At 41.8% G+C, this 14836-nt stretch overlaps 1 protein-coding gene across 14 annotated transcripts in view; it reads right to left on the reverse strand.

The window, feature by feature from the left end:
• Positions 1-14836, reverse strand: part of cadpsa (Ca2+-dependent activator protein for secretion a) — a 598940-nt gene that overhangs the window by 10794 nt on the left and 573310 nt on the right. For all 14 annotated transcript variants that reach the window (XM_087994403.1, XM_087994397.1, XM_087994398.1 and 11 more), the window contains one exon: positions 10379-10483. In XM_087994403.1, coding sequence (XP_087850529.1) covers positions 10379-10483 — 105 coding nt within the window. The remainder of the gene's footprint in view (positions 1-10378; positions 10484-14836) is intronic.

Genomic DNA, 14836 nt, shown 5'->3' on the forward strand with positions numbered 1-14836 from the left:
ATCAGAGTTGAAAAGTGTGGTACTGGAAAAGCACAGCAGGTCAGGCAGCATGCAACGAGCAGGTGAGTCAATGTTTCGGACATAAGTCCTTCAACAAGCTGTAGTTTCTTGGTTTGTCCCATTCTCCTTTCTTGAATAATGGTACCACATTGGCTGACCTCCAGCCCTCCGGCACCTGTCTATGGCCAGAGAGGATTTGAAATTATTGCCAATGCCCTTGATATTTCCTCCATTGCATCATTAAACAGCCTGTGATACATTTCAACTGACCCTGTAAACCTATTTACTTTAAGCCTGCCAGACCACTTAGAAACTCCTCTCTATCTATGCTCATTTATTTAATTACATCACAGTCCTTCTCTGTGATTTCTATAACAACATTGCACTTTAACTAGTGAACACCAACTCAAAGTATTCAATCAGAAACCTACCTACATCTTTGGACTCCATACAAAAATGACCACTGTAGACTTAATATGCCCTACTCTTTGCCTAGTTATCCCTTTACCCTTAATATACTTCTAAAATAACTTAGCATTTTCCTCCCTTTTTGCTCTTCTAATTTCCTTTTTAGTTTGTCCTTACATATTCAGTACTCCTCTAGGGTGTCTGCTTTTTTGAGCTCTTGGTACCTGCCACAAGCACCCCTTTTACTCTGTCTAACCCTGTATATGGAAAAGTGGAGCAGGTCAGGCAGCATCCAAGGAGCAGGAGACTCTCTCCTGCTCCTTGGATGCTGCCTGACCTGCTGCGCTTTTCCAGCAACACATTTTCAGCTCTGATCTCCAGCATCTGCAGTCCTCACTTTCTCCTCCTAACCCTGTATATCCCTGGATATCCAGGGTTCATTTTCATCAGTGGAATATATTAACCCTGCACTCTGCCATTTCCTTATTGAATGTCTCTCACTGCTCTGACACAAATTTACCTAGAAGTATCTCCTCCAAGTCCACTCTGACCAAATCATACCTGATCTTATTAAAATTGGCCTTCCCTCAGTTTTGAACTTTGATTTAGACACATCCTTGTCCTTTTCCATAACAAACTTGAATCTAACAGAATTACAATTGCTTCTGAAAATACTCCCCCTCGGATACTCAACCATTTTCATGGCTTCATTATCTAAAATTAAGTCTAGGAGCACTTCCTCTCTTGTAGGCCCTTCTTTGTACTGGCTTAAAAAAGCTCTCCTGGATGCATTTTCAGAGTTCCACTTCCCCTAAACCTTTCACACTATGACTCCTTCAGTTAGCGTTGGGGAAATTCAAATTCTCCACTGTCACTACCTTATTACTTTTACACTTCTGTGAAATTTGCCGACATAATCTGCTCTTCTATTTCACTCAGACTGTTACGGGCTCTTTAGTGCATTCCAGCAATGTGATTGCTTCTTTTTGGTTTTAAAGTTCTACCCATATGGTTTAATTTGAGGAGCCTTCTAAGATGTCATCCCTTCTTACTGCTATAATTAATTCTCTGATCAATATTATGGCACCCCCTCCTCTTTTATCTCCTTCCTTGACTCACCTGGAATATTGAGCTGCCAATCCTGGCCCTCTCGCAACCATGTCTCAGTTATAGCAATTGCATCATATCCAGTGTTTTAATTTGTGCTCTTGACTCATCCGTCTTGCTTGTCAGACTCCTTGCTTTAAAATAAATGTCACTGAACCGTGCCAAATTCCCTTGTGCCTTAACAGGTCTATAATGTCTCTCTCTCATTTGCTGTCTCTGCTAATTCTGGCCATGCACCTCCCCCAGTCCATCAAGTTAGTTTAAACCCTCCCTAGCAGCACTCATATACCTTTCTGGTTCATGTGCAACCTATATGACTTGTACAGGTCCCACTGTCCCCAAAAATGGTCCCAAAATCTAAAGCTCTCCCACTTGCACCATCTCTCCAGCCACACATTCATCTGCACTGACCTTCCATTTTTGTACTCATTATAATGTGGCACCAGAAGTAATCCAGAGATCACTACTTTTGGGCCCAGTTTTTTAATCAAATTCCTAGCTTCCTAAAATTCACTTGCAGGACTTAATTCTTTCTTCTACCTGTGTTGTTGGTACCAATATATACCATGATCTCTGTCTGTTTGCCCTTCCCTTCACTATGTCCTACAACCATCAATGACATCTTGACCCTGGCACCAGGGAGGTAACGTCTCACCCTGGCCGCAGACACTCCTGTCTGGTCCCTTTACAACTGAATTTCCTACCCTCTTGTATAGCAGTTCCACCCATGTGGCCATGTAGTTGACTTTCACCACTTTCATGTGCATAATCACCTCCCCTAACAATATCCTGCATGACCTGCTTTCCTCCACTTTGCTTGCTCTTTCCACCTATTCAGTCTGCTTCTTCAGTGTGAACATGTTATCCATGACATTGTGGATACTCCACAGTAAATTCCCCTGCAGCTCCAGCTCTGAAATGCAGTTACTTCAGTTGGACATACTTCCTGAACATGTGGTCACCAGGACAGCTGAAGCATCCATTATTTGCCATGGAGCATAGGTGCAAACTCTGCTTCTATGAATTCTCTTAAACACCTTAGTTCCTGTCTTTTTCAAAAAAGAATGCTAGAAATACTGTACACTTACCTCCCTTATGCTAACTTTACTTTCCTTACCATACTTTGCTTATTTATATTATTTAATGGTCTTGGTCCAGACTTCCATTTATTCCGGCAGTTTCTCAGATAACCCCTTCTTCTAAAAAATCACATTTTAAAATAACAATACAAGCAAACTGCCACTCCCCAGGGTTATCATGGTTGGATGTGTTTTCTCAGTCAGCAGTCCCCTGAAACTGCAGCTGCTAAAGTAGAGCCCTTCTCTCAATAGATTCTCTTGCTGCTGTGTTGAAGCTGAAGTGCTGGGTCTCTGATCCTGGGCCTCAATATATCCTCTTGGTGTCTCCCTCTCTCTGCTCTGCTCTACAAATTCATCTTCCACATTACCATTGTCCTTCTGATTTGTCCAGTCAAAATAGTGATTACGTTCACCAATAACAACCGTAGTGCTCTTTTTACACACTTCCATTATTTACTGATTTATAATCTGTCTTACAGCCAGGAAATTCAGATCAGGGGCCGAAAGACAACTTCTGTCCGGGACATCCTTTCTTAGATGTTCTTTAAACTGATTCGGCATTATGGTCTATTACACCTGTATCAGTACTCCTCACCGCACTGATACCTTCCTTTATTAACATTGCTAGGATTTTCCTTTTTCCCTATTCGTCTAGAATGTTAAATACAATTGAATATGGAGTTCCAGACTTGGTCACCCTGCACCCACATCTCTGTAGTGGCTATAAAGTCAAATTCATTTATTTCGATGTGTGCTGTTAACTCACCTATTTTGTTGCAAATGTTACATACATTCAGATAAAGAGCCTTAAGTTTTGTCTTTGCACCATTATTACTTGCTCTGGTTCTAATTTCTAATTTCTCTGTTGCATATACTGTATTTTCTGCCATCTCCGGAAATCAGGAATATAAAAGGGGGACATGAGATAGCTTTGGCAAATACAATTAAGGAGAATCTAAAGGATTTTTACAAATAGATTAAAGACAAAAGGGTGACGAGGGACAGCATAGGGCCCCTCAAAGATCAGCAAAGTGGCCTTTGTGTGGAGCCACAGAAAATGGAGGAGATACTAAATGAATATTTTGCATCAGTATTTACTGTGGAAAAGGATATGGAAGATATAGACAGTAGGGAAATAGATGGTGACATCTTGCAAAATGTCCAGATTACAGAGGAAGAAGTGCTGGATGTCTTGAAACGGGTAAAGGAGGATAAATCCCCAGGACCTGATCAGGTGTATCTGAGAACTCTGTGGGAAGCTAGAGAAGTGATTGCTGGGCCTCTTGCTGAGATATTTGTATCATCAATAGTCACAGGTGAGGTGCCGGAAGACTGGAGGTTGGCAAACGTGGTGCCACTGTTTAAGAAGGGCGGTAAAGACAAGCCAGGGGACTATAGACCGGTGAGCCTGACCTCGGTGGTGGGCAAGTTGTTGGAGGTAATCCTGAGGGACAGGATGTACATGTATTTGGAAAGGCAAGGACTGATTCGGGATAGTCAACATGGCTTTGTGCGTGGGAAATCATGTCTCACAAACTTGATTGAGTTTTTTTGAAGAAGTAACAAAGAGGATTGATGAGGGTAGAGCAGTAGATGTGATCTATATGGACTTCAGTAAGGCGTTCGACAAGGTTCCCCATGGGATACTGATTAGCAAGGTTGGATCTCATGGAATACAGGGAGAACTAGCCATTTGGATACAGAATTGGCTCAAAGGTAGAAGACAGAGGGTGGTGGTGGAGGGTTGTTTTTCAGACTGGAGGCCTGTGACCAATGGAGTGCCACAAGGATCGATGCTGGGTCCTCTACTTTTTGTCATTTACATAAATGATTTGGATGCGAGCATAAGAGGTACAGTTAGTAAGTTTGCAGATGACACCAAAATTGGAGGTGTAGTGGACAGCGAAGAGGGTTACCTCAGATTACAACAGGATCTGGACCAGATGGGCCAATGGGCTGAGAAGTGCCAGATGGAGTTTAACTCAGATAAATGTGAGGTGCTGCATTTTGGGAGAGCAAATCTTAGCAGGACTTATACACTTAATGGTAAGGTCCTAGGGAGTGTTGCTGAACAAAGAGACCTTGGAGTGCAGGTTCACAGCTCCTTGAAAGTGGAGTCGCAGGTGGATAGGATAGTGAAGAAGGCATTTGGTATGCTTTCTTTTATTGGTCAAAGTATTGAGTACAGGAGTTGGGAGGTCATGTGCGGCTGTACAGGACATTGGTTAGGCCACTGTTGCAATATTGCGTGCAATTCTGGTCTCCTTCCTATTGGAAAGATGTTGTGAAACTTGAAAGGGTTCAGAAAAGGTTTACAAAGGTGTTGCCAGGGTTGGCGGATTTGAGCTATAGGGAGAGGCTGAACAAGCTGGGGCTGTTTTTCCTGGAGCATCGGAGACTGAGGGGTGACCTTATAGAGGTTTACAAAATTATGAGGGGCATGGATAGGATAAATAGACAAAATCTTTTCCCTGGGATCGGGGAGTCCAGAACTAGAGGGCATAGGTTTAGAGTGAGAGGGGAAAGATATAAAAGAGGCCTAAGGTGCAACGTTTTCACGCAGAGGATGGTATGTGTAAGGAATGAGCTGCCAGAGGAAGTGGTGGAGGCTGGTACAATTGCAATATTTAAGAGGCATTTGGATGGTATATGAATAGGAAGGGTTTGGAGGGATATGGGCCGGGTGCTGGCAGGTGGGACGAGATTGGGTTGGGATATCTGGTCAGCATGGATGGATTGGACCGAAGGGTCTGTTTCCATGCTGTACATCTCTATGACTCGGGCTATTGTCCACCTCATGAATACCCACACTTCTGCTTCTTGCTTCTTTTTGACTTTTAAAACTTCCCTTCAGTTGAACTCTTCCAACCCACTAATTAATTTAAACCCCTAACTGCAACCCTCGTTATGTGAATCACCAAGACACTGGTCTCAGCATGGTTCAAATGAAGCCTGCTCCAAACAAACAACCCTCTTTGCCAGTTCTGGTGTCAGTGCTCCATGAGCTGGAATGCATTCCCTCCCACACTAATCTTTGAGCCACACATCTACTTCTTTAACCTTATTTATCCTACCCCAAATTGGACATTATTAACTTTGAGATTCTGCTTTTTAATTGAATTCTTCAGCAGAATCTACACCATCGGTACCTAATGGACCATGTCAATTGGATCCTTCCCCTCCCATTCCACATTCCTCTCCAGCCAGTAGAGATGTCCTGAACCTTGGCACCAGATAACGAACATCGTCAGGAGCAGTAATCTCGTACTGATTGGACAAGGACACTGGCTCACAGTGCAAAGCTAAATTCTGGATCCCAATACCTGACCTGCATTCACACTCTGCTGTCCTTGATCATGGACCAAATTTGATGTGATTAATGTAAGGGGTGTGACTGTCTCCTGAAACAGGATGTTCTGGTACCTCTCCCCTCCTTGAAGTATCTCAGTGTTTATAGCTGGGAATCCAGTTCAGTAACTCTGATCCAAAGTTCCTCAAGTAGCCAAAACTTGATGCACATGTGGTCACTGTGGATCGCAAAACAACACCCACACAGCCATCCCTATTCTATTTATTTAATTACTTTGGATGTTAAATAGTTTAAAAGTGAATTTGTTAATAGTACTCTTTAGCTGTAATAATGTCTCTTAATTTAAACCACTTGACATATCAGAGGGGGCATGGCAGACATATACACCAATCAGCTCCATGCTTTCCTGTGACATTACACTTTGGCTCTGACAGGTAGAAACAGACTGAAGGGACTCTCTGCTCCGGTTTGATCTCCCACTGTTGCTGCCCTTCTCACTCTGATCCGCCCAGACTGTCTGCTTCCTAGGTAATGCTGACCTGCTGCACACTCCTCTCAGCCTCCCCCAAGATTGAAATCAGAGAGCTGAGAGGATTCCAATGCAGTTATTCAATTAGTGACTCCTGTGTAATAATTAAACTAACTTCACAACTTATCTCAAGCATGCTCAACTACATCTCTCCCCCAAAGACCCTTTACAATCCACAACTTGAGTTGAAGGGGAGAGGTACCAGGGCATTTTGTTTCAGGAGACAGTCACACCCCTCACATCAAATCTGCTCCATGATCAGGTACAGCAGAGTGTGAATGCAAGTCAGGTACTTGGATCCAGAATTTACCTTTGGAGCATGAGACAGTGTCTTTGTCCAATCAGTACGAGATTACTGTACCAACTATCCTGGCCACTTGCCACAACACCTGAAGCTTCTCTGTCCCCTGCTGCCAGATCTGATCGCACCCCTGGCGCGCACACACACATCGCACCCCTGGCACGCACACACACACCGCACCCCTGGCGCGCGCGCACACACACACACACACACACACACACACACACACACACACACACACACACTTCCCCCACCAGGATAAACATTCATGCCGTCATGCCTTGGAACCCATTGTAACCTAAACCTGACACTGCTCCTCTGGGCCCCCAATGGATCTGATATCTCCCACCCACGTTGACCAGCCTAAGCATGATCACTTACCAGCTCTCTTGCCACCACAGACTATGGCGTCCTATTTGTTTGGTACTTTATCCCCAGGTCCCCCTTTAGAATTGTACCTCTTATTATCTGTTGTCTTCCAATGTCCTTACTACCAAAGTGCACCCTCTCACATTTCTCTGGATTGAACCTCATCTGCCATGTATCCACCCACCACTAACTTGTACCACATTGTCCTTCACATAGTTACAATTCTTCCAAGTTTGCGTCATCTCTGTCGACCATCTATTATCTATATGGCCAGATTTTGGCAGTTGAGATGGGTTGCTCGAGTTGGAAAATGTCCCCTTTTCCTCAACTTTCCTCAGTTAATATACCCTGAAATTCCTGATTCTTACTCCAGGAGGGAGGTTATCGTTGCAGCAGAGAGTCAGACCTGGTGACCCTGGAAGCACAGAATGGACAGATGTGGGGATGGGTGAATGCCGGGCAGGCTGGATTGAAGATCTATTTTGGTTTTCCAGGACTTTCATTTAGAAGTTTACAGGCAACTAGTTCTCACATCCAAACTAGCCATGATGACTCCTCATACCCTCCATGCTAACTCATGACCCCATCCATCTCATGATCCTTCATATCTGCCATACCAACTCAATGACACCTCATGACCCAGCAAAAAAAAAAATAGGTCTGCATACCATCTATGCCACCACCATAGTCAATTACCCAACATCCACAAGAAGCAGACCTCAAAAACTAATTGATGAGACAAAATAAACTACTAACAATCCAAATAGGGCTCTCATCCCACACACGACCATGAAAAGAAACCTTTCATTCATAAAAAATGATTCAAAGCTTTTGAATTTTTTTTGTGTGATTTCATCTCTTAAAAAAACCAAATTTATCTTTATTAGCCACATCAAGGAAAGTCAATTATGTAATTTTCTGTTTAAGCTGTCATACTGTGAACTGAGAACCCCTCGGAGAGATAGTACTGCTTGAAAGTCAGCCAAACTTTCATAATGACACTATAATTGATTTGAATGAACAATACCATTGACCTCTACTGAAGCTACTTGGCCATATGCTAACTTTTATTCTAATGTCCACCTGCCAAAGTGGTTTATTTTGGAAAAAAAAAAGCTTTCACTGACAGCAGCAACCTGTATTTTCATTTGAAGCTTAAACAGTGAGGCTCTTAATAAAATCTTCAGACTGTGACATTATCAACCATACAGGTACATTTATATCTATTCCATCAGTGACTCTTGCACTGTGGGTTAAAGGGTTTGGACCAGCCAAAATAAGGCCCATTTGAACTCAGCAGGATCAGTCCAACTGAGCAAAGTTTGGATTTCCTATCGAAATGATTTACGATCTTACCCTTGCCCATCAGCAAGATTTGGATCTGTTGGAAATAGGACAGACATCAGGTTTATATTGCACTTTTAAAGATGTATGGTTTCTTTCTGGATCTGGAAAATATTGGCCCATTTGGAAAAAGAATCCAATAAGAGATTAAGTTTAATGTTGCCAATCATTAAGATTGAGGTTGGTTGAAAGGATGTTTGAAAAAGATTTTAAAGAAACTTTGAGAGAAAAGAACCAGATATATAGTTGCAATGCAAAACAAATTTAGCATTAAGAAGGTAGAACTGGAGAGCAGAACTAATTACATAACTCTTTCAAAATGTCAGTACAACTCTGATGGGCTGAATCATTCTTCTATTCTGTATCATCATATGAATCTGCGCTTGGGGATATTGAAGTTAACTGTAGCACCCCTACTGTCATTCCAACTGAGTTCAGATAACTCTGTCAGTACATATTGCAAATCAAATCTGAGACCTTCTGGTTTGTGTTACTCAGTTACATACTAACTTTCTCATGAATAACTAGGGGAACTGCATATTATTACTTTAATTTTATTTAGAAGCACCAATATTGCTTGCCCATAGTCAATAATAAGAATCTAATTTGTGTTTCAAGAATATTGAAACTCACTCAAAGTATACCACCTAAAGGAGTGTTACAGGATTAATAGGTTCTGTAAGTACAAAAATATCAAGTGACATAAATTATCACAATATGAGAAATTGAGCCCATAGTTACTGCAATCACTAATATAACGGGATGCTACCTTTTCATAGTTACCTTTAATGGAAAAATTAGAACAGCTTTATTAGTTTATGGCTGAATTGTACTGTAATTGTGGTGATGAGGGGGTCATATAGCTCAGTTGGCTGGTTAAAATGCAGATTAACATGAAATACATGGGTTAAATTTCTGTGCGGGCTGAAGTCACCATGAAGGACCTGTCTTCTCAACCTTGCCACATGCTTGAGGCATGGCGACCCCCAGGTTAAACCACCATGAGTTGTCTCAGAGAGCAGCCCTAGCCCTGTGGTCCTTTGGGACTTTTACCATACTTATTTGTAATCCTTCTTTGTCGTTACTATTTGAATTGAATGACACTATCCATCTCCTTGGAGGTGGTGAGAATTCTAGGTAAGAAGGTCCACGAATGACCTTCTCAGCCTACTGTTAAGTAAAGTCAATTAATGGCCACTTAAGGGCCTCAACCCACTAACTCCATGATCACCTGCTTCTCTGGTGAGCAACAAAGGAGGAAATCACGATGACCTGCTGCCAGGTTGAACTGGGCCTCCAATCAGTCCAAGCTGGAGATAGTTAGAGAGATGTTTGGAGGCAAGGGCTTGGCTTTTGAAAGTCACCTTCCTGCCTTTGCTTTACACTACTCCTTCGCTTCAAGTGACTACCAGCCTGTGTTAATAAGATAAAGAAGATTTTTCCTCTTTTTCTTGGATCCTCTGAGGAGGAGGAGGCCTGGTTTTGTGAACTTGAGGATGCAGAAGCTGCCAGCCTCTGATTGGTCAACAGCTTCTGGTGACCTGGGACGCCAGTGTTGAGCCCAGTGATTTGCTAAAAAATCTGTCCCCACTTTCTCATTAACTCTTACTGAGATGATTTGTGGGTGATAAGGTTTTCTTTGGTGGTGGGAGTTAGTTGCCACCTGACAAACTCAGGAGGTAAAAACAACGAGGTAAAAACTTTATCCCTGATGAAGGGCTTTTGCCCGAAACGTCGATTTCGCTGCTCCTTGGATGCTGCCTGAACTGCTGTGCTCTTCCAGCACCACTAATCCAGAACCTGACAAACTCATCCCATATTTAACCAAAAATGGGAAAGTTTCACCCAGAGGCATGGTTCTCTGATTATGTATTCAGTATCATAAAAATCAGATACTTAATTTGTTAATTTTATCAAAAAGGTTTTCTCACCTTGACAAGTCTGATGAGGATTTTTAGCTGGTAGATGTGAAGCTGTAAATCCATACGATCTGTTAGCCAGCTGCAGATCACATTCATGGAACTTGTGTACCATTGCTGAAAAAGAAAAATGTGACACTCTCCAGCATAAGAATTAAAGTTGCTTAGTATTGAAATATATGTTTATGGAGACTCAATATTAAATGCTTGAAATGAATGAATGAATGCAATGATTAGGGATGCCATTGTGGGCACAACGCATTTTGAACAAAATAAGTTAGGTCGTAACAAGTATTGGCACAAACCTCATTGCAATTTTTGTAGTAATTTTGCTGTGGCAAAATTTGTATTCATATGTTACAATCACATAAATGACTCCAGCTCTGTTGTTACTTTGAAAGAGGGAAGTACTTGTGTTAATATAACACCTTTTGCAACCTCAAGACATTCTGAACTCTTTTACAGTGTTGAAGTGTAACCACTATTATAATGTAAGTCATGGCAGCCAACTTAGAAGTCCTATAAACCACAATACGATAATGATCATATCATCTTTTTCTTCAAAAAAAAAGGTGATGTTAGTTGCCTGAAGGACACAATTACAGATTCAGATTATACCAACTATTCTAGTTGTATTCTCCTGTAAAATGGAACAAATTACAGTATTGCATGACCTCAGTATCCCAGATTTACGCATGCCGTATTTTCAAGTACTGTGATATTGTCTCCACCAAGGATCAGTACACTGACAGTGATTTAAACCAGGAACATTCCACATTTAATTTCCTTTTCTGTGCAGAATTAGAGGCACTTATCTGGGGATGATGGTGGGAGTGATACCAATTGGCCTAATCATCCTTTGAGAGGCCAGGGAAAACAGTCTGCTAGAGTCTCAGATCCTGGCTTCTGCCCAGTATCAACGTTGGAAATCTGTGGGTATTAGGCAAGGACAGGATCAAGTTTGTTATCGCCTTCCAAATTCAAATGCTGCTGGCATTTAAATTATGGCTTCACACATGAAGAATGGGCACCTCAGTGAGGTAAAAAAAACTGCTTCAATGGAACTGCAACACCGATGAAGAACAGTTTCAGTTGATCTGCTTATACCTGCTCATTCGAATATTAACCCTATTGTTTGTGAACATGATCACTCCAAAGGTAGAACATTTCTGAGTGAAATTCCAGTTGAGACATCTTGCTATGTCCACAAAAGATAACAGGTTTTTCATATGTCTGCATTAGCGGTCTGTGGAGAAGCTGGATGCAGGGAAATGTTTTTCTGCAATAGTTAGTTTTCCACAATGAATTCTAATTAGGCACAATTATAAGACTAACAGAACTGAAATTTTCCACTTCTATGCTACAGTGTTTATTTGATATATGCTTAAAGATGACAAATAAATGTTGTGACAATAACATGTCAATATATCTGACAATACGGCAATGCTGCACCATTGCAGTGACTTTACAACAGTGCAGCTGGTTCCAGGTTAGGAACAATCAGACCAAACTTGTAATTGATTGCAATTAAACCATTGTGACTTCTCTGAACATCATATTGTGATTCATCTTGTATCAATTAGCTCCAAAGATAGTAAATAGTAAACTGCATTAGCAATTATCTAACATTCAATTGCTGCTTGATTAGGAATGTAGTATTACTTAAATATTATTTCTGCTGAAATACAATGAGTACAGTAAATTGTGCTTTCTGAGATATTTTCACAATGTGTTTACTTTCTATAGTGTTTTGGTGGTGGAGAGTTATAGATCATTCAGAGAATCCAAACTACTGTGGCAACACATACTTTTCCATGCATGAAGCTATGGGTAGTGATGATTGATTATATGACCAGGCCTCTCTCCTACTCTACAGCCTGTTAATTGTGTACGTTGGAAGGATTTTCAGGCTCATAACTAATCGGTTTGGATGTGATGTGTAGGTATCTTTCTTGGCCACCAAGTCCTGACATTGAACTCTAACCCAAAGGGTGGAATCTTATAGAGGTCTGAGCGACGTGGATTATGGTGAGATTTGTGGCAGGATCAGATGAGAAATCTGGTGAAGCCTATTTCGATGTTGGGAGCAATTTGCGCTATCTTTTATGCTTTTCACAAGCGGAGATGTCAACTGACACTCATTATTTACTGTTAAACACCATGTTAACATCACAACTCACTTCATAATATTTATCCTTCCATCATATCAAACTCACCAAATAAACTAGACATCAGGAAAACCCAGATAGGAAACCAGAGTGAGCACCTGGTGGATTCAATTTGCCATTTACTCCAAATGACCTCAGAGTTTGAAATGGGGCACCAACATTTCAAAGCATGCTCCATTGACATTGGTCACATACATCCACATCCACAGACACTGGCATCTGATACTTGCCAGACTCTTAAAAACCTGAATGACACATTTCTGACCCACAATTAGTATACTTCTGCACTTCCAACTATCATTGTAATGCTGCAGCAAGGACACTGTGCAACAGTGACACGCACCCAGTTCATGGATTGGACTGGGCTGCATCTCTGGGCTTTTCACTCACTGTCACAATGCTCATTCACTTTGAACCTACCTGGATGAGTACAGCATTGCCTTACCTTTTTGCGCTTTGCCGTTGCAGCCAGAGATACCCAATCCCTGGAAATTCCTGATAAAGGACTTTTGCCGAAATATCAATTTTCCTGCTCCTCAGATGCTGCCTGACTTGCTATGCTTTTCCAGCACCACTCTAATCTTGACTCTATCTCCAGCATCTGCAGTATCCACTTCTGCCTAGCACACCAGTCTAACTTAAATGTAGTCTGGATTTCAACTTCAATTGGCCTCAGGTTCCAAGATAAGATTAAAAATCACACACCACCAGGTTATAGTCCAAAAGGTATATTTGGAAGCACTAGCTTTCGGAGCACTGCTCCTTCATCAGGCAACTGTGAAGCAGGATCATAAGACACAGAATTTAAAGTGAAAGATTACAGTGTCATGCAAATACAGTGTCATATGTTGTCTGCCCTAGTCCAACACAGCTCCCCCACATCACTTTTCAAGATAGGGATTATTTTCTGTGACAACATTAAGCTTTTCTTCCAGGTCTTTGCCTTCACATCTTGTACTTCAGCATTTGCACTCTACTGGGATCCATCCTTTAGGCTTCTTACCTTCTCCAGATCTGTTCATTAAGAACTGCTGTCTAAATTTCTCTGCTCCCGCTACTCACTCTAATCTGTTTTCCTATGACTTTGCTGCACTACATTGTCTTCAATCTAACCTCAACATTGTCATCCACTCTCCTGACAATGCAGTGCTGGAGAACCAACCTCTTTCTTCAAGAGGCCAATTGCTAATTCTCTGACACTTCTTCCTAATTTAACTTGGGCCATGACCCCACCACTGAGCATCAAGCCATTGTCATCACGTTTGTTACTAAAGATCTTCTCCACATGGCTATAACCTTTGAAACCTGAACACTCCATAAATATAAAAATGGGGCTTTGGCACTTTTTTTGACTGAGTGTGGCCTAAGTGTGGCATTAACGAGTCCTAACCAAACTAAAGTCAATGGGAATCAACGGTTAGAGTCAAACCTGGCACAAAGAAAAATAATTGTGGTTGTTGGTGGTCAGTCACCTTGGTTTCAAGAAATCTCAACACGAGTTCTTCAAGGTAACATCCGAGGCCAAACCATCTTCAGCGGCTTCATTAATGACTCCCACCCATCACAAGGTTTGAAGTGGGGACGTTCACTGATAATTACATAACATGCCGTACTACTTGCAGCTTCTTATTTATTGAAGTAGTCCATGTCCAAATGTAACAAGGACTGAACAATATCCAGGCTTAGGTTGACAAGTATCAATAAAACCTGTGGCACTTAAGTGCCAGGCAATGACCGTCTACAATATGAAAGAATTTAACCATTCCTTCTTTGCAAGCAATCGCAATACAACACTGAATCCCCCACTTTCAACACACTGGGGATTACCATTGACTAGAAACTGAACTAGACTAGCTATGTACATACTTTACAGATCAGAGCTAGGAATCATGCAAATTACTTATATCTTGACTCACCAAAGCCAGGCCACCATCTACAGGCACAAGTAGGGAATCATAGAATCCCTACAGTATCGTAGAATCCCTACAGTGTTGAAGCAGGCCCTTTGGCCCAATAAACCAACCCCTCCATAGAGTATCCCACACACACCCATTCCCCTCCTCACTTCAGTACTTGCCTGGATGAGTGTAGCTCCAAAAACACAAGAAGCTTGACATCATTTAAGAAAAGCAATCTGCTTGACTGGCACCACCCAAACCTCACACCCTCCACGACTGATGCACAGTGGCAGTGGTATGTTTCATCTACAAGATACAGTGCAACAACTCACCAACACTCTTTTGACATCATCTTCCAAACCTGTGGCCACTACCAATGGAAGGACAAGGGCAGCAGATACACA

This window comes from Chiloscyllium plagiosum, unplaced genomic scaffold (genome assembly GCF_037043375.1).
Source record: "Chiloscyllium plagiosum isolate Xiang-an unplaced genomic scaffold, Cpla_swu_hap1 HiC_scaffold_14, whole genome shotgun sequence".
Taxonomy (NCBI): domain Eukaryota; kingdom Metazoa; phylum Chordata; class Chondrichthyes; order Orectolobiformes; family Hemiscylliidae; genus Chiloscyllium; species Chiloscyllium plagiosum.